General features: G+C 51.3%; 1 protein-coding gene across 3 annotated transcripts in view; it reads left to right on the forward strand.

The window, feature by feature from the left end:
• l1cama (L1 cell adhesion molecule, paralog a) overlaps positions 1–20,276 on the forward strand; it is a 226,415-nt gene that overhangs the window by 114,701 nt on the left and 91,438 nt on the right. For all 3 annotated transcript variants that reach the window (XM_067976133.1, XM_067976135.1, XM_067976134.1), the window contains exons 3-4: positions 7,426–7,531; positions 11,280–11,479. In XM_067976133.1, the coding sequence (XP_067832234.1) occupies positions 7,426–7,531; positions 11,280–11,479 (306 nt within the window). The remainder of the gene's footprint in view (positions 1–7,425; positions 7,532–11,279; positions 11,480–20,276) is intronic.

Consider the following 20,276-nt stretch of genomic DNA (forward strand, 5'->3'; position numbering starts at 1 on the left):
GGGGAAACATCCTCCCTGCATCCAGTCTGTCTAGCCCTGTCAGAATTTTATATGTTTCAATGAGATTTCCTCTCATTCTTCTAAACGCAAGTGAATACAGGCCTAGTCGACCCAATCTCTCCTCATATGACAGTCCTGTCATCCCAGGAATCAGTCTGGTGAACCTTCGATGCACCCCCTCTATGGCAAATATATCCTTTCTTACGTAAGGAGACCAAAACTGTACACAATACTCCAGGTGTGGCCTCACCAAGGCCATGTATAACTGCAGCAAGACATCCTTGCTCCTGTACTCAAATCCTCTTGCAATGAAGGCCAACATACTATTCGCCTTCCTAACTGTTTGTTGCACCTGCATGTTAGCTTTCAGTGACTGATATACAAGGTCCCTTTGTACATCAACATTTCCCAATCTATCACCATTTAAATAATACTCTGCCTTTCTGTTTTTCCTTCTGAAATGGGTAACTTCACATTTATCCACATTATACTGCATCTGCCATGTATTTGCCCACTCACTCAACTTGTCTAAATCGCCTTGAAGCCTCTTTGCATCCTCCTCACAATCCCACCTAGTTTTATGTCATCAGCAAACTTGGAAATATTACATTTGGTCCCCTCATCCAAATCACTGATATATATTTTGAATAGCTGGGGCCCAAGCACTGATCCCTGCGGTACCCCACTAGTCACCGCCTGCCACCCGAAAAAGACCCATTAATTCCTACTCTCTGTTTCTTGTCTGTCAACCAATTTTCAATCCATGCCAGTATATTCCCCCCAATCCCATGTGCTTTAATTTTGCACACCAACCTCTTATGTGGGACCTTATCAAAGGCCTTCTGAAAATCCAAATAACCACATCCACTGGTTCTCCCTTATCTATTCTACCAGTTACATCCTCAAAAAACTCCAGTAGGTTTGTCAAACATGATTTCCCTTTCATAAATCCATGTTGACTTTGTCTAATCCCATTGATATTTTCTAAGTGTCCTGTTATCACATCCTTTATAATAGACTCTATCATTTTTCCTACTACTGATGTTAGGCTAACCGGCCTGTAGTTCCCTGTTTTCTCTCTCCCTCCTTTTTTAAATAGTGGGGTTACATTTGCCACCCTCCAATCTGCAGGAACTGTTCCATAATCTATAGAATTTTGGAAGATGACAACTAATGCATCCACTATTTCCATGGCTACCTCTTTTAGTACTCTGGGATGCAGATTATCAGGCCCTGGGGCTTTCAGTCCCATTAATTTCTCCAGCACTATTTTTTTACTAATTATAATTTCCTTTAATTCCTCCTTCTCACTAGTCCCTTGGTTCCCTTGCATTTCTGGGAAGTTACTTGTGTCCTCTTCCAAGAAGACAGAACCAAAGTATTTGTTTAATTGCTCTGCCATTTCTTTGTTCCCCATTATAAATTCTCCCGTTTCTGACTGTAAGGGATCTACATTTGTCTTCACTAATCTTTTTCTTTTTACAGTCCACTTTTATGTTCCTTGCAAGTTTACTCTCATACTCTATTTTTCCCCACTTAATCAATCTCTTGGTCCTTTTTTGCCGAATTCTAAACTGCTCCCAATCCTCATGTTTGCTACCTTTTCTGGCATCTTTATATGTCTCCTCTTTGGATCTGGTACTATCCTTAATTTCTTTGCCATGGATTAGGGATTGAATTTCAGACCTTCCCGGTTTGTACGGCTCAGTACTATACCAGGTGTTACACTCATGCACTGGTAATGGGATGCACGCCAAGTGAATATTTTTTAATGTATTGATGTTGTTTACTGCCCTTTAGGCTTCTCCATTTCAGTGGAGCAGCATGTATAAAATGACAATGGAAATGGATTCACAAAAAAGAATACAATTGGTCCGTAAATTGACCGATCTCATGGACTTCAATGTTAGGGAGCTGACACACTGCAAAGGCCCATGTGGTCTCATAAAACTCAAAGGGATGAATGCCGGTGCAGCCCTGTAAAAAGCATTAAACAACAAATTGATATTGATAAAGTATATTAATGGGAACTTATCGCTATAATAAAGTTCCTCTTCACTGTGAGCAGCTGTTATAAAGTAATAATCAACAGTTCATCATCTATTCACTATTTGATTTCATTTAAAAATTATCCCTATATCCTGCAGCAAAAAATTCTCTTTCATACACTGCAATAACAGAACAATGATAAGTCTGACCTAGAGGAGTAATCCCATAAAATTCAGCTTCATGTCTCAGAACATTGATGTTTACTCCCCTTAAATCGAACGGAGGGGTATCAGTCTGGGTGAGAGGAGACGGACGGTATCGGTCTGGGTGAGGGGAGACGGACGGTATCGGTCTGGGTGAGAGGAGACGGAGGGTGTCGGTCTGGGTGAGGGGGACGGAGGGTATCGGTCTGGGTGAGAGGAGACGGACGGTATCGGTCTGGGTGAGGGGAGACGGACGGTATCGGTCTGGGTAAGAGGAGACGGAGGGTGTCGGTCTGGGTGAGGGGAGACGGACGGTATCGGTCTGGGTAAGAGGAGACGGAGGGTATCGGTCTGGGTAAGAGGAGACGGAGGGTGTCGGTCTGGGTGAGGGGAGACGGACGGTATCGGTCTGGGTGAGGGGAGACGGACGGTATCGGTCTGGGTGAGAGGAGACGGAGGGTGTCGGTCTGGGTGAGGGGAGACGGACGGTATCGGTCTGGGTAAGAGGAGACGGAGGGTATCGGTCTGGGTGAGGGGAGACGGAGGGTATCGGTCTGGGTGAGAGGAGACGGAGGGTATCGGTCTGGGAGAGGGGAGACGTAGGGTATCTGTCTGGGTGAGAGGAGACGGAGGGTATCGGTCTGGGTGAGAGGAGACGGAGGGTATCGGTCTGGGTGAGAGGAGACGGAGGGTATCGGTCTGGGTGAGGGGAGACGTAGGGTATCTGTCTGTGTGAGAGGAGACGGAGGGTATCGGTCTGGGTGAGAGGAGACGGAGGGTATCGGTCTGGGTGAGAGTGGACAGAGGGTATCGGTCTGGGTGAGAGGAGACGGAGGGTATTGGTCTGGGTGAGGGGAGACGGAGGGTATTGGTCTGGGTGAGGGGAGACGGAGGGTATTGGTCTGGGTGAGGGGAGACGGAGGGTATTGGTCTGGGTGAGAGTGGACAGAGGGTATCGGTCTGGGTGAGAGGAGACGGAGGGTATCGGTCTGGGTGAGAGGAGACGGAGGGTATCGGTCTGGGTGAGAGTGGACAGAGGGTATCGGTCTGGGTGAGAGGAGACGGAGGGTATTGGTCTGGGTGAGGGGAGACGGAGGGTATTGGTCTGGGTGAGAGTGGACGGAGTGTATCAGTCTGGGTGAGGGGAGACGGAGGGTATTGGTCTGGGTGAGAGGAGATGGAGGGTATCGGTCTGGGTGAGAGGAGAGGGAGGGTATCGGTCTGGGTGAGAGGAGACGGACGGTATCGGTCTGGGTGAGGGGAGACGGAGGGTATCGGTCTGGGTGAGGGGAGACGGAGGGTATCGGTCTGGGTGAGGGGAGACGTAGGGTATCAGTCTGGTGAGAGGAGACGGAGGGTATCGGTCTGGGTGAGAGGGTCGGGAGGGTATCGGTCTGGGTGAGAGTGGATGGAGTGTATCGGTCTGGGTGAGAGTGGATGGAGTGTATCGGTCTGGGTGAGGGGAGACGGAGGGTATCGGTCTGGGTGAGAGGAGATGGAGGGTATCGGTCTGGGTGAGAGTGGACGGAGGGTATTGGTCTGGGTGAGGGGAGATGGAGGGTATTGGTCTGGGTGAGGGGAGACGGAGGGTATCGGTCTGGGTGAGAGGAGACGGAGGGTATTGGTCTGGGTGAGGGGAGACGGAGGGTATTGGTCTGGGTGAGGGGAGACGGACGGTATCGGTCTGGGTGAGGGGAGACGGAGGGTATTGGTCTGGGTGAGAGGAGACGGAGGGTATTGGTCTGGGTGAGGGGGACGGAGGGTATTGGTCTGGGTGAGGGGAGACGGAGGGTATCGGTCTGGGTGAGAGGGGACGGAGGGTATCGGTCTGGGTGAGAGTGGACGCAGTGTATCGGTCTGGGTGAGGGGAGACGGAGGGTATTGGTCTGGGTGAGGGGAGACGGAGGGTATTGGTCTGGGTGAGGGGAGACGGAGGGTATCGGTCTGGGTGAGAGGGGACGGAGGGTATCGGTCTGGGTGAGAGTGGACGCAGTGTATCGGTCTGGGTGATGGGAGACGGAGGGTATTGGTCTGGGTGAGGGGAGACGGACGGTATCGGTCTGGGTGAGAGGAGACGGAGGGTATTGGTCTGGGTGAGGGGAGACGGAGGGTATCGGTCTGGGTGAGGGGAGACGGAGTGTATCGGTCTGGGTGAGGGGAGACGGAGGGTATTGGTCTGGGTGAGGGGAGACGGAGGGTATCGGTCTGGGTGAGAGTGGACGGAGGGTATTGGTCTGGGTGAGGGGTGACGGAGGGTATCGGTCTGGGTGAGAGTGGACGGAGGGTATTGGTCTGGGTGAGGGGAGACGGACGGTATCGGTCTGGGTGAGAGGAGACGGAGGGTATCGGTCTGGGTGAGGGGAGACGGAGGGTATCGGTCTGGGTGAGGGGAGACGGAGTGTATCGGTCTGGGTGAGGGGAGATGGAGGGTATTGGTCTGGGTGAGGGGAGACGGAGGGTATCGGTCTGGGTGAGGGGAGACGGACGGTATCGGTCTGGGTGAGGGGAGACGGAGGGTATCGGTCTGGGTGAGAGTGGATGCAGTGTATCGGTCTGGGTGAGGGGTGACGGAGGGTATCGGTCTGGGTGAGGGGAGACGGAGGGTATCGGTCTGGGTGAGAGTGGACGGAGGGTATTGGTCTGGGTGAGAGTGGACGGAGGGTATCGGTCTGGGTGAGAGGAGACGGAGGGTATCGGTCTGGGTGAGGGGAGACGGACGGTATCGGTCTGGGTGAGAGTGGACGGAGGGTATCGGTCTGGGTGAGGGGAGACGGAGGGTATCGGTCTGGGTGAGGGGAGACGGAGTGTATCGGTCTGGGTGAGGGGAGACGGAGTGTATCGGTCTGGGTGAGAGTGGACGGAGGGTATCGGTCTGGGTGAGGGGAGACGGAGGGTATCGGTCTGGGTGAGGGGAGACGGAGGGTATCGGTCTGGGTGAGGGGAGACGGAGGGTATCGGTCTGGGTGAGAGTGGACGGAGGATATCGGTCTGGGTGAGGGGAGACGGAGGGTATCGGTCTGGGTGAGGGGAGACGGAGGGTATCGGTCTGGGTGAGAGGAGACGGAGGGTATCGGTCTGGGTGAGGGGAGACGGAGGGTATCGGTCTGGGTGAGAGTGGACGGAGGATATCGGTCTGGGTGAGGGGAGACGGAGGGTATCGGTCTGGGTGAGGGGAGACGGAGGGTATCGGTCTGGGTGAGGGGAGACGGAGGGTATCGGTCTGGGTGAGAGGAGACGGAGGGTATCGGTCTGGGTGAGAGGAGACGGAGGATATCGGTCTGGGTGAGAGTGGACGGAGGGTATCGGTCTGGGTGAGAGTGGACGGAGGATATCGGTCTGGGTGAGGGGAGACGGAGGGTATCGGTCTGGGTGAGGGGAGACGGAGGGTATCGGTCTGGGTGAGAGTGGACGGAGGGTATCGGTCTGGGTGAGAGTGGACGGAGGGTATCGGTCTGGGTGAGAGGAGACGGAGGGTATCGGTCTGGGTGAGAGTGGACGGAGGGTATCGGTCTGGGTGAGAGTGGACGGAGGATATCGGTCTGGGTGAGGGGAGACGGAGGGTATCGGTCTGGGTGAGAGTGGACGGAGGGTATCGGTCTGGGTGAGAGTGGACGGAGGGTATCGGTCTGGGTGAGAGTGGACGGAGGATATCGGTCTGGGTGAGGGGAGACGGAGGGTATCGGTCTGGGTGAGAGTGGACGGAGGGTATCGGTCTGGGTGAGGGGAGACGGAGGGTATCGGTCTGGGTGAGAGGAGACGGAGGATATCGGTCTGGGTGAGGGGAGACGGAGGGTATCGGTCTGGGTGAGAGTGGACGGAGGGTATTGGTCTGGGTGAGAGTGGACGGAGGGTATCGGTCTGGGTGAGGGGAGACGGAGGATATCGGTCTGGGTGAGGGGAGACGGAGGGTATCGGTCTGGGTGAGGGGAGACGGAGGGTATCGGTCTGGGTGAGAGTGGACGGAGGGTATTGGTCTGGGTGAGAGTGGACGGAGGGTATTGGTCTGGGTGAGAGCAGGGTATCCTTGGAGGAAGTGCCAAGTATGGGTGGTCTAGTTGCAATCAGATGGATGTGAAATTGGACATTTTCCAATTTGCAGTCTTTCGATGTGAGCAGCCAGTGCTGATTTGGAGAGAAGGTCTTATCTACAAGAGTACATATTACCTGGGAGACCTGCCCACCCATAGGTAAACCATGTAAGAGGGTCTAAGTGAAATGGATACAGAGTGGGATGCAGAAGAGGTGGAAAGATTCAATTACTGCAGTTTCACAGAATAAAGTTCTCCGTAGATACAATCCACACACCCACTATCAATTCCTTTACAAAGAATGTATCCTCACTTGGGATCCTCACCCAGCAACAGTGCAGAGTCTCGTTACACTGCTTTCACCGTACAGCCCTGAGTGACACTGCAGTACGGTGAATGGGGTGGTACTGCCCCCACAGGTACAGGAACCACCCCTGCACCTGGCAACAGGTGCATGGAAATCAGCCAGGGCTCCTGCTCTTTATCACTGTCCAGTGCTGGGAAGTATTTGCGTATGTCTGTGTGCATCTGTCTGTGTCATCTTCCCCTCGTGCCCTGCGATATGGGGCCTCGGCCCTTCCCCTGGTGGCCTGCCCCGCGGGGCCTCGCCCCTTCCCCTGGTGCCCTGCGCCGTGGGGCCTCGGCCCTTCCCCTGGCGCCCTGCGCCGCGGGGCCTCGGCCCTTCCCCTGGCGCCCTGCGCCGCGGGGCCTCGGCCCTTCCCCTGGCGCCCTGCGCCGCGGGGTCTCGGCCCTTCCCCTGGCGCCCTGCGCCGCGGGGACTCGGCCCTTCCCCTGGCGCCCTGCGCCGCGGGGACTCGGCCCTTCCCCTGGCGCCCTGCGCCGCGGGGCCTCGGCCCTTCCCCTGGCGCCCTGCGCCGCGGGGCCTCGGCCCTTCCCCTGGCGCCCTGCGCCGCGGGGTCTCGGCCCTTCCCCTGGCGCCCTGCGCCGCGGGGACTCGGCCCTTCCCCTGGCGCCCTGCGCCGCGGGGACTCGGCCCTTCCCCTGGTGCCCTGCGCCGCGGGGCCTCGGCCCTTCCCCTGGTGCCCTGCGCCGTGGGGCCTCGGCCCTTTCCTTTGGATTTCATCTTGGGATGGATTTAGCTTACGCACATTTGAATAGTTCTCACCTCCATTGTCAAACCTGTGCTACTAAATTCTGACAATCTGTGGAACTCACTGATTCATTTCTTTTCTTTCCTCTTATAGTGCCACAGCCTCCGATAATAACAGAACAGACTCCCGAGAACTATACGGTCTTTCCAACTGATGATATCGTACTCAAATGTGAAGCAACAGGTGAACCTGCACCCATGTAAGTACCATTGAGGGACATAGGAATGGCACACGGCCTGGGACCGGTACATACAGTTCCTACACTGGGGCAGAGACTGGTACAGTGGCCTCTCCCTTCCCCTCTGTCCTGCTTTGCTACATGCCAGCTGATTATCAGCTTACTCAGCACAGACCGGGAGAACTTGGGACCTCCATGGTCGTTTGGCCAGAACCACAGTGGGCGGTGCACTGGAGCACTGAGCCAGCTCAGACAGGATAAGCGTGGAACTGATGTGACCTGCAGCTAACCTGGGAGTGCTTTCCACTCTCGCTGAACATAACCCATTAATCCTCATCAGTGTTGGCTGGTCACCTTGAACAGCCGAGTGTATTAACAATAAAAAATGGATACTGAGGTTAAGGGCTGGGCTGATGAAAGCTGTTAGTTTACACAGCGCTGTCTGACGAATCACACTCTGGAAAGGAATCGGAGAGAGTGCAAGAGCATAAATCCTCCTCCCAGACAATCCCACCCTTCACACAATGGGGCCCTTTCCATTCTCAACCTGGCAACATTTTGCTTTTCACCCCCTTCTACTCATTAATACCTCCGTAAATCTGATGACATAATTCCACTAATGCAGGCTGATTCACTCCACAGATAAATTACAAGCGCCTGGTTGAAGGCTGCTGCATTAGAGTAATCATTGTCCTATCCCATCAAGTGACCTGGTCCACACCACTCAAACTAATTCAAAGCACTTCCCTGAAATCGAGGTGATTAAAAAGTCTCATCGCCGGGGTGCCATTTTCTGCTTCACAGATCTTTACGAGCCTGCTGCTGCAGTGGATTCGAGTGTGGGTACTGAACTGTGCAGCTTCGGTTATCCTCCAGGTTTCATCACTCGATTGTGCTGAATTAGCCAGTCTCGAGGAGGCGCTTATGTTACTAAGTGGACCTGACATCGATCGTGTGGGTCCCTCTCACCCTCCACAGTCAGTGATTGCACATACATTTCCCCCTGCGCCTCCAGTGATTGCACAGATCCCCCTCCGGTTTACCCCTGTAGTGAGCTGGCAGTCCTGACCTAGGCTAGTTGGACACCTATCTGGGATGATGCTCGGCATCTCAGGTTATTTTGGGCCTGATATTGATGTCCTTCATTTTGTAAAATGGCATCACCAGGAGCACGGTGTGATATGAGGGGAGCTGTGATTCCTCCCTGAGATTTTATTGCCTTCTGTATTGTGGGATGGAGGTGAGACTTTCTTTTAAGCTTGGGTTCCTCCAATAGCCCAGTGGGTAAAGGCACTTCCTGGTCTGGTACTGAAGCGATATTGAGACTGTAGCTTCAGTTTCTCCAATGTTTTCCCCGCCCCTCCTCTCCCTGAAGTTGCCGACCCTTCCCGGTTACCGGTTACTCCACTCCCTTCACCAATGTGTCCATTCTTCGTGTGTGAGCCCAGACTGAGTGTGTTAGCAGAAAATCGAACAGCGGACAGCGGCCCTGCTAAGCCCAATCCTGTCCTCACTGGGGTTGCTGGACAGTGATGTCCCTCCTCCCTAATCCAGGGGTCACTGGACAGTGATATTCCCTCCTCCCTAATCCAGGGGTCACTGGACAGTGATATTCCCTCCTCCCTAATCCAGGGGCATTGGACAGTGATATACCCCCTCCCTAATCCAGGGGCATTGGACAGTGATATACCCCCTTCCTAATCCAGGGGTCACTGGACAGTGACATCCCCCCTCCCTAATCCAGGGGTCACTGGACAGTGATATACCCCCTCCCTAATCCAGGGGCATTGGACAGTGATATACCCCCTCCCTAATCCAGGGGTCACTGAACAGTGATAGTCCCCCTTCCTAATCCAGGGGCATTGGACAGTGATATACCCCCTCCCTAATCCAGGGGCATTGGACAGTGATATACCCCCTCCCTAATCCAGGGGCATTGGACAGTGATATACCCCCTCCCTAATCCAGGGGCATTGGACAGTGATATACCCCCTCCCTAATCCAGGGGTCACTGAACAGTGATATACCCCCTCCCTAATCCAGGGGCATTGGACAGTGATATACCCCCTCCCTAATCCAGGGGCATTGGACAGTGATATACCCCCTCCCTAATCCAGGGGTCACTGAACAGTGATATACCCCCTCCCTAATCCAGGGGCATTGGACAGTGATATACCCCCTCCCTAATCCAGGGGCATTGGACAGTGATATACCCCCTCCCTAATCCAGGGGTCACTGAACAGTGATATACCCCCTCCCTAATCCAGGGGTCACTGAACAGTGATAGTCCCCCTCCCTAATCCAGGGGCATTGGACAGTGATAGTCCCCCTCCCTAATCCAGGGGCATTGGACAGTGATATACCCCCTCCCTAATCCAGGGGCATTGGACAGTGATATTCCCCCTCCCTAATCCAGGGGCATTGGACAGTGATAGTCCCCCTCCCTAATCCAGGGGCATTGGACAGTGATAGTCCCCCTCCCTAATCCAGGGGCATTGGACAGTGATATACCCCCTCCCTAATCCAGGGGCATTGGACAGTGATAGTCCCCCTCCCTAATCCAGGGGCATTGGACAGTGATATACCCCCTCCCTAATCCAGGGGCATTGGACAGTGATATTCCCCCTCCCTAATCCAGGGGCATTGGACAGTGATATTCCCCCTCCCTAATCCAGGGGTCACTGGACAGTGATATACCCCCTCCCTAATCCAGGGGTCACTGAACAGTGATAGTCCCCCTCCCTAATCCAGGGGCATTGGACAGTGATAGTCCCCCTCCCTAATCCAGGGGCATTGGACAGTGATATACCCCCTCCCTAATCCAGGGGCATTGGACAGTGATATTCCCCCTCCCTAATCCAGGGGCATTGGACAGTGATAGTGCCCCTCCCTAATCCAGGGGCATTGGACAGTGATAGTCCCCCTCCCTAATCCAGGGGCATTGGACAGTGATATACCCCCTCCCTAATCCAGGGGCATTGGACAGTGATAGTCCCCCTCCCTAATCCAGGGGCATTGGACAGTGATAGTCCCCACCCTAATCCAGGGGCATTGGACAGTGATATACCCCCTCCCTAATCCAGGGGCATTGGACAGTGATATACCCCCTCCCTAATCCAGGGGTCACTGGACAGTGATATACCCCCTCCCTAATCCAGGGGCATTGGACAGTGATATACCCCCTCCCTAATCCAGGGGTCACTGAACAGTGATATTCCCCCTCCCTAATCCAGGGGTCACTGGACAGTGACATGCCCCCTCCCTAATCCAGGGGTCACTGGACAGTGACATGCCCCCTCCCTAATCCAGGGGTCACTGGACAGTGACATACCCCCTCCCTAATCCAGGGGCACTGAGGCCAATTATAGCTCCCCCTATCCCATTGCTTCGGCTAAGTTCAGCTAACTTGGCACAGTCCAGGGCAGGAACTTGGGACCTGTTGTGGGCCAAGTGACTCAGTTCCACAGCAAGCCTGGTATAGAAAAGAAAGAAAGAATGAAAGACCCCCATTTCTACAGCGCCTTTCACCACCTCAGGACGTCCCAAAGCGCTTCACAGATAATGAAGTACTTTTGAAGTGTGGTCACTTTTATAATGTCGGCAACGTGGCAGCCAATTTGAGCACAGCAAGATCCCACAAACAGCAATGTGATAACGACCAGATAATCTGGATTGTTTTTAGTGATGTCAGTTGGTATTTACCCAAGGAGTGCTCCCGACAGAGTGTTCACCAGCGAGGCGTCAGATTCCTTTATGTTTTATTCCACAGGTTCCGCTGGACCAAAGATGGGAAGTTTTTCGATCCGTCGCTGGATCACCGAGCGACGCTGAACAAGACCTCGGGCACCATAGTGATCGCCACCTCCAACAACGGGGGTTCCATCAAGGGCTACCGGGGGAGGTACCGCTGCTACGCCAGCAACGTGTACGGGACCGCGCTCTCCTCCGACATTAACCTCATCACGGAAAGTGAGTCACTGTTCCCACACAGTTAGATACAGAGTAAAGCTCCTTCTACACTGTCCCATCAAACACTCCCAGGGCAGGTACAGGGTTAGATACAGAGTAAAGCTCCCTCTACACTGTCCCATCAATCACTCCCAGGGCAGGTACAGGGTTAGATACAGAGTAAAGCTCCCTCTACACTGTCCCATCAAACACTCCCAGGGCAGGTACAGGGTTAGATACAGAGTAAAGCTCCCTCGACACTGTCCCATCAAACACTCCCAGGGCAGGTACAGGGTTAGATACAGAGTAAAGCTCCCTCTACACTGTCCCATCAAACACTCCCAGGGCAGGTACAGCACGGGTTAGATACAGAGTGAAGCTCCCTCTACACTATCCCATCAAACACTCCCAGGGCAGGTACAGCACAGGTTAGATACAGAGTAAAGATAAGATAAGAAGATAAGATAAGAAATAGGAACAGGAGTAGGCCATATGGCCCCTCAAGCCTGCTCCGCCATTCAATCAGATCATGGCTGATCTTTAACCTCAACTCCACTTTCCTGCCCATCCTCATATCCCTTGATTCCCCTTGTGTCCAAAAATCTATCTATCTCAGCCTTGAATATACTCACCGACTGAGCATCCTCAGCCCTCTGGTAGAGAATTCCAAAGATTCACAACCCTCTGATTGAATAAATTCCTCCTCATCTCAGTCTTAAATGGCCGACCCCTTATCCTGCGACTATGCCCTTTAGTTCTAGACTCTCCAGCCAGGGGAAACAACCTCTCAGTATCTACCCTGTCAGGCTCCTTCAGAATCTTATATGTTTCCATGAGATCATCTCTCATTCTTCTAAACTCTAGAGAGTATAGGCCCATTCTACTCAATCTCTCCTCATAGGACAACCCTCTCATCCCAGGAATCAATCTAGTGAACCTTTGTTGCACTGCCTCTAAGCCAAGTATATCCTTCCTTAGGTAAGGAGACCAAAACTGTACACAGTATTCCAGGTGAGGTCTCACCAAAGCCCTGTACAATTGTAGCAAGACTTCCATACTCTTGTACTCCAATTCCCTTGCAATAAAGGCCAATATGCCATTTGCTTTCCTAATTGTTTGCTGTACCTGCATGCTAACTTTGTGCTTCTTGTATGAGGACACCCAGATCTCTCTGAACACTAACATTTAATTGTTTCTCACCATTTAAAAAATATTCTGTTTTTCTATTCTTCCTACCAAAGTGAATAACCTCACCTTTTCCCACATTATACTCCATCTTCCACCTTCTTGCCCACTCACTTAACCTGCCTATATCCCTTTGCAGACTCTTTTTGTCCTCCTCACAGCTTACTTTCCCACTTAGCTTTGTATCATCAGCAAACTTGGATACATTACACTCGGTCCCTTCATCTAAGTCATTAATATAGATTGTAAATAGCTGAGGCCCAAGCACTGATCCTTGCGGCACCCCACTAGTTACAGCCTGTCAACCTGAAAATGACCCATTTATCTCTACTCTCTGTTTTCTGTCCGTTAACCAATCCTCTATCCATGCTAATATATTACCCCAAGCCCATGAGCCCTTATTTTGCATAGCAACCTTTTATGTGGCACCTTATCAAATGCCTTTTGAAAATCCAAATATATCCATCCACTGGTTCCCCTTTATCTACCCTGCTAGTTACATCCTCAAAGAACGCTAATGAATCTGTCAAACACGATTTCCCTTTCATAAAACCATGTTGACTCTGCCTAATCATATTATGATTTTCTAAGTGCCCTGTTACAACTTCCTTAATGACGATTCCAGCATTTTCCCGATGACCGATGTCAGGCTATCTGGCCTGTAGTTCCCTGTTTTCTCCCTCCCTCCTTTCTTGAATAGCAGTGTGACATTTGTTACCTTCCAATCCGCTGGGATTGTTCTAGAATCTAGGGAATTTTGGAAGATCACAACCACTGCATCCACTATCTCTGCAGCCACCTCTTTTAGAACCCTAGGATATAGGCCATTAGATCCAGGGGATTTGTCGGCTTTTAGTTCCATTAGTTTGCCCAGTACTTTTTCTCTAGTGATATTAATTGTTTTAAGTTCCTCCCTCATTTACCCCTTGGTTCCCCACTATTTTTGGTGTGCTTTTTGTGTCTTCTACTGTGAAGACAGATACAAAATATTTGTTTAATGTCTCTGCCATTTCCTGCTTCCCCATTATAATTTCTCCTGTCTCAGCCTCTAGGGGACCAGCATTTACTTTTGTTACTCTCTTCCTTTTTACATACTCGTAGAAGTTCTTATAATCTGTTTTTATATTTCTTGCTAGTTTACTCTCATTTTCCATTTTCTCCCTTTTTATCAATTTTTTGGTCCTCCTTTGCTGGTTTCTAAAACTCTCCCAATCCTCAGGCTGACTACTCTTCTTTGCAACATTATAGGCCTCTTCTCTTAATCTAATACTATCCTTAACTTCTTTAGTTAGCCACGGATGGATCACTTTTACCGTGGAGTTTTTATTTCTCAATGGAGTATATATTCGTCGAAAATTCTGAAATATTTCTTTAAATGTTTGCCACTGCTTATCTACCATCACATCTTATAATCTAATTTCCCAATCTACCTGAGCCAACTCGCCCCTCATACCTATGTAATTGGCTTTATTTAAGTTTAAGACTCTAGCTTCGGACTTAAGGATGTCACTCTCAAACTCAATGTGAAATTCTATCATATTATGATCACTCTTCCCCAGAGGATCCTTTACTATGAGATTACTAATTAACACAATACAATATCTAAAATAGCCTGTTCTCTGGTTGGTTCCATGACATATTGTTCTAGGAAACTGTCTTGAATGCATTCCATGAACTCGTCCTCCAGACTACCTTTGCCAATTTGATTTGTCCAGTCTATATGAAGATTAAAGTCCCCCACGATTACTGCATTACCTTTGTTACAAGCTTCTATTATTTCTTGATTAATACTCTGTCCAAGGGTATAGCTACTGTTAGGGGGCCTGTAAACTACTCCCACCAGTGTTTACTGCCCCTTATTAATTCTTATTTCCACCCATACTGATTCTACTGCCTGATCTTCCGAGCCAAGATCCTTTCTCACCACTGTCCTTATGTCATCCTTTATTATCAGGGCTACACCCCCTCCTTTTCCATTCTGCCTGCCTTTCCGAAATGTCAAGTACCCTGGAATATTTAGTTCCCAACCTTGGTCACCTTCCAACCATGTCTCTGTAATGGCCATTAGATCAAACCCATTTATCCCTATTTAGAGTCATAGAGTCATACAGCACGGATAGAGGCCCTTCGGCCCATCGTGTCCGCGCCGGCCATCAGCCCTGTCTACTCTAATCCCATATTCCAGCATTTGGTCCGTAGCCTTGTATGCTATGGCATTTCAAGTGCTCATCCAAATGCTTCTTGAATGTTGTGAGGGTTCCTGCCTCCACAACCCTTTCAGACAGTGAGTTCCAGATTCCAGTGAGTTCCAGACTCCAACCACCCTCTGGGTGAAAAAGTTCTTTCTCAAATCCCCTCTAAACCTCCCGCCTTTGTGCCACTAATTCCTCTATCTTGTAACGAATGCTTTGTGCATTCAGATAAAGAGCCTTTAATTTTAACTTTTTAACCATTTTTCCCTGCGTTGACCTTATACGTTGATGGACTATTACCGTTAAACTCTCTGTCCCCTCCTGTCACACACTGCTTATCTTTACACAAATCGCTACACGGCTCTATTGCCTTGTCTTTTCTCTTTAGATTCCTAAATTTCCCTTCACCTGACCGCCTCCCCTGCCCCTTTTTAGTTTAAAGCCCTATCTACAGCCCCAGTTATTCGATTCGACAGGACACTGGTCCCAGCCCGGTTTAAGCGGAGCCCATCCCAATGGAACAGCTCCCTCTTTCCCCTGAAATGGTGCCAGTGCCCCATGAATCAAACCCCCTGTCTCCCACACCACTCCTTGAGCCAGGCATTTAACCCTATGCCAATCTGCACGTGGCTCAGGAAGTAATCCAGAAATTATTATCTTTTGAGGTTCTGCTTATTAATTTAGATCCTAGCTCCTTGAACTCCCTCAGCAGAACCTCATTCTTAGTTCTGTCTATGTTGTTGGTTCCTACATGGACCATGACAACTGCATCCTAGCTGCGCCTCTAGCCAAGCTGTTCCAGTACAGCTACAACACTGGCATCCACCCGACAATGTGGAAAATTGCCCAGGTATGTCCTGTCCACAAAAAGCAGGACAAATCCAATCCGGCCAATTACCGCCCCATCAGTCTACTCTCAATCATCAGCAAAGTGATGGAAGGTGTCGTCGACAGTGCTATCAAGCGGCACTTACTCACCAATAACCTGCTCACCGATGCTCAGTTTGGGTTCCACCAGGACCACTCGGCTCCAGACCTCATTACAGCCTTGGTCCAAACATGGACAAAAGAGCTGAATTCCAGAGGTGAGGTGAGAGTGACTGCCCTTGACATCAAGGCAGCATTTGACCGAGTGTGGCACCAAGGAGCCCTAGTAAAATTGAAGTCAATGGGAATCAGGGGGAAAACTCTCCAGTGGCTGGAGTCATACCTAGCACAAAGGAAGATGGTAGTGGTTGTTGGAGGCCAATCATCTCAGCCCCAGGACATTGCTGCAGGAGTTCCTCAGGGCAGTGTCCTAGGCCCAACCATCTTCAGCTGCTTCATCAATGACCTTCCCTCCATCATAAGGTCAGAAATGGGGATGTTCGCTGATGACTGCACAGTGTTCAGTTCCATTCGCAACCCCTCAGATAATGAAGCAGTCCGAGCCTGCATGCAGCAAGACCTGGACAACATCCAGGCTTGGGCTGATAAGTGGCAAGTAACATTCGCGCCAGATAAGTGCCAGGCAATGACCATCTCCAACAAGAGAGAGTCTAACCACCTCCCCTTGACATTCAATGGCATTACCATCGCCGAATCCCCCACCATCAACATCCTGGGGGTCACCATTGACCAGAAACTTAACTGGACCAGCCATATAAATACTGTGGCTACGAGAGCAGGTCAGAGGCTGGGTATTCTGCGGCGAGTGACTCACCTCCTGACTCCCCAAAGCCTTTCCACCATCTACAAGGCACAAGTCAGGAGTGTGATGGAATACTCTCCACTTGCCTGGATGAGTGCAGCTCCAACAACACTCAAGAAGCTCGACACCATCCAAGATAAAGCAGCCCGCTTGATTGGCACCCCATCCACCACCCTAAACATTCACTCCCTTCACCACCGGCGCACTGTGGCTGCAGTGTGCACCATCCACAGGATGCACTGCAGCAACTCGCCAAGGCTTCTTCAACAGCACCTCCCAAACCCGCGACCTCTACCACTTAGAAGGACAAGGGCAGCAGGCGCATGGGAACAACACCACCTGCACGTTCCCCTCCAAGTCACACACCATCCCGACTTGGAAATATATCGCCGTTCCTTCATTGTCGCTGGGTCAAAATCCTGGAACTCCCTTCCTAACAGCACTGTGGGAGAACCGTCACCACACGGACTGCAGTGGTTCAAGAAGGCGGCTCACCACCACCTTCTCGAGGGCAATTAGGGACGGGCAATAAATGCCGGCCTTGCCAGCGACGCCCACATCCCGTGAACGAATAAAAAAATAAAAAATAAAATCCTCCCCGCCATGCTCCAAGTTCTTTGCCAGCCACTGGGAAATATCCTTAACCCTCGCACTGGGCAGGCAACTTAGTCTCTACACTGTCCCATCAAACACTCCCAGGGCAGGTACAGCACGGGTTAGATACAGAGTGAAGCTCCCTCTACACTGTCCCATCAAACACTCCCAGGGCAGGTACAGCACGGGTTAGATACAGAGTAAAGCTCCCTCTACACTGTCCCATCAAACACTCCCGGGGCAGTTACAGCACCGGTTAGATACAGAGTAAAGCTCCCAGGGGCAGGTACAGGGTTAGATACAGAGTAAAGTTCCCTCTACACTGTCCCATCAAACACTCCCAGGGCAGGTACAGGGTTAGATACAGAGTAAAGCTCCCAGGGGCAGGTACAGGGTTAGATACAGAGTAAAGCTCCCTCTACACTGTCCCATCAAACACTCCCAGGGACAGGTACAGGGTTAGATACAGAGTAAAGTTCCCTCTACACTGTCCCATCAAACACTCCCAGGGCAGGTACAGGGTTAGATACAGAGTAAAGTTCCCTCTACACTGTCCCATCAAACACTCCCAGGGCAGGTACAGGGTTAGATACAGAGTAAAGCTCCCTCTGCACTGTCCCATCAGACACTCCAGTGTAGGTGCGGATCATTGATTTAAGGTCCCCCACTCAGTGTGAAATAATTAGGCGGAAGCCGTGCTGCGAGAGCCACATTTATCCTCATTTAACAAGCGTGGAATCTCAGTGCTTCAACTGCTGCTTCAGGGATTTCCAATCCCAATCTAAATTGGATCTTTACAGCTGATAGAATTCTCTAGAAACCAATTGGGATTCTTTAAGTAAAAGGAATGATTGTAAGACATGGTTTTAGTATAATACGCCCGTTGGTGAGCGGAGATGAGGCTCAGATGTGATTCTGCGTCAGTGTTAAACTCACATTATTTAGCATGTTCATTTTCCCTTTCCCCGCCCCCCTCCTGAAGGCACTGACTGTCGCTTGGCGTGTGGGTTGGACAGGTGCCCACGGCCCTCGGGTACCTCACCCATACCTGTGAGCCTAGTCCGTGAACGTAGGCAGGATGTTTGACGGTTAGAGGCATCCAGCTGATTCCAGTCCTCTCCTTCGGAATACAAAGGTTTGGAAGTTATACTACAGCTGGACAGAGCTCTGCTCAGACCCCATCTGGAGACACTGCGTTCAGTTCTGGGCACCGCACCTCAGGAAGGATATATTGGCCTTGGAGGGGGCGCAGCGCAGATTCACCAGAATGATACCGGGACTAAAAGGGTTAAATTACGAGGACAGGTTGCATCGAGTAGGCTTGTATTCCCTTGACATAGAAGATTAATTGAGGTGTTTAAAATGATTAAAGGAGTCGATAGAGAGAAACTATTTCCTCTGGTGGGGGGAATCCAGAACAAGGGGGGCATAACCTTAAAATTAGAGCCAGGCCGTTCAGGGGCGATGTCGGGAAGCATTTCTTCACACAAAGGGGAGTGGGAATCTGGAACTCTCTCCCCCAAAAAGCTGTTGAGTCTGGAGGTCAGTTGAAAATATCTGATGGATTGATAGATTTTTGTTAGGTAAGGATAATAAGGGATATGGAACCAAGGCAGGTAAATGGAGTTAAGATACAGAACTGCCATGATCTAATTGAATGGTGGAACAGGCTGGAAGGGCTGAATGGCCTCCTCCTGCTCCTATGTTTCTCACCCGCTATCCACATACGTACTTTCCAGCACAGGTGCACTAGACAGTGATCAGCAGCAGGACTTTCCTGCTCCCGAACCAGGGCATTGAGGCCAACTTAGTGTCCCGACTGCCCCAGCCGAGATCAGCTAACCTGGGGACCTTCCTGGTCTGTGTGTCTCAGGACCGCAGTGAGCAGGGCACTGTCTTTCTGAACCACTGCAATTGCAGATTTCATTCTTATGTTATACACAGATTTAATAGCAAACAGTTGGATTTGAGGCTGGGAGCCTTGTCCGGCTCTTGTGATGGAGTCAGTGTGAGTCAGACTGGAGCAATCCTCCACACGATGACTCGTTACAGAGGCGAGCAGGCCCTCCATTATCAGAGGGGCTGAAAACCACAGCTGCAGCTTTGTGTCGGCCGGTGTCTGTAAATGTCCTGGCTCAGTAACTGGCCACACGGCCACTGAACAATAGGAAGCACGGCCTCTCCTAGTCGCAGCTAATTCAGGGGTAACAGTGGAGCGCAGGGAAGGGCTTGTGTGGTGAGCAGCAGGGGCTGGTCATCCGATCGGAGTGAAGCAAGAAGATATGTGCCTTATAAATGAACAGTGCCTAACCTGATGAGGCAAGGCGCTATCCTGCAGCGTTAGAGACACACACTGGGCAACAGATACGAACAGATGGGGGGAGAGAGAGAGAGAGAGAGACACACACACACACTTGGGAGTCATCTTATCCTCCCACGGTTCAGGTTATGGTAAACGTGGCGACACGTGCATAAGTGAGCGGTCACGAGCACCACTCGTGAACAAGTGGTAAAGGATTCCCTCTGGGCCTCACTCCACCACTGACTGTACCTGCTGCATCCACCAGGGGCCAGCCGGCAGCTCTCTGCTTTAATGGCAGCTGTTGTTATGGTAACCGGCATGTACTGACATCAGTAAAGTCATTTCACAGCAGGGCCCTGGAGCCCCAGTGACAAATGAACCTGTTGTGACCTCGATGTTGGTTGCCGGGGTGACGCTCCATCACGGTGCTCTCCAGTTTCAAATCCAGCTGCTGATGGATTTAAAATTATAGAGAGCAAATTCACCAGGACCGATCACCGGAACCGGCCTGTGGCAGAGAGCAGATTCACCAGGGTGCACACTGGTGGTGAGGGCAATCGACCCTCCTGATCCATCACCAGATCACCCAGTCTGTCACCTCACTCCCCTCCTCTCCTGCAGCTAGTGGTCATCAACCCTTCAAGACCATCCCCGAGTCCCCAGGAATTAAAGGGTGATCTTCCGCACACTGCTGCAAGCAAACCCAGGAGAGACGTTATAGAGGTGTTAAATCAGAGTGTGTCTATCTTCATTTTCAGGTTAAGTGGTTACTGCATGACAGTGTGAGGGATTAACATCAGTAGAGATACAGTCAGTAACACAGGGCGCTGGGGGGAGAGGGGTTAATGAGAGACA

Source organism: Heptranchias perlo, chromosome 45 (genome assembly GCF_035084215.1).
Source record: "Heptranchias perlo isolate sHepPer1 chromosome 45, sHepPer1.hap1, whole genome shotgun sequence".
Taxonomy (NCBI): domain Eukaryota; kingdom Metazoa; phylum Chordata; class Chondrichthyes; order Hexanchiformes; family Hexanchidae; genus Heptranchias; species Heptranchias perlo.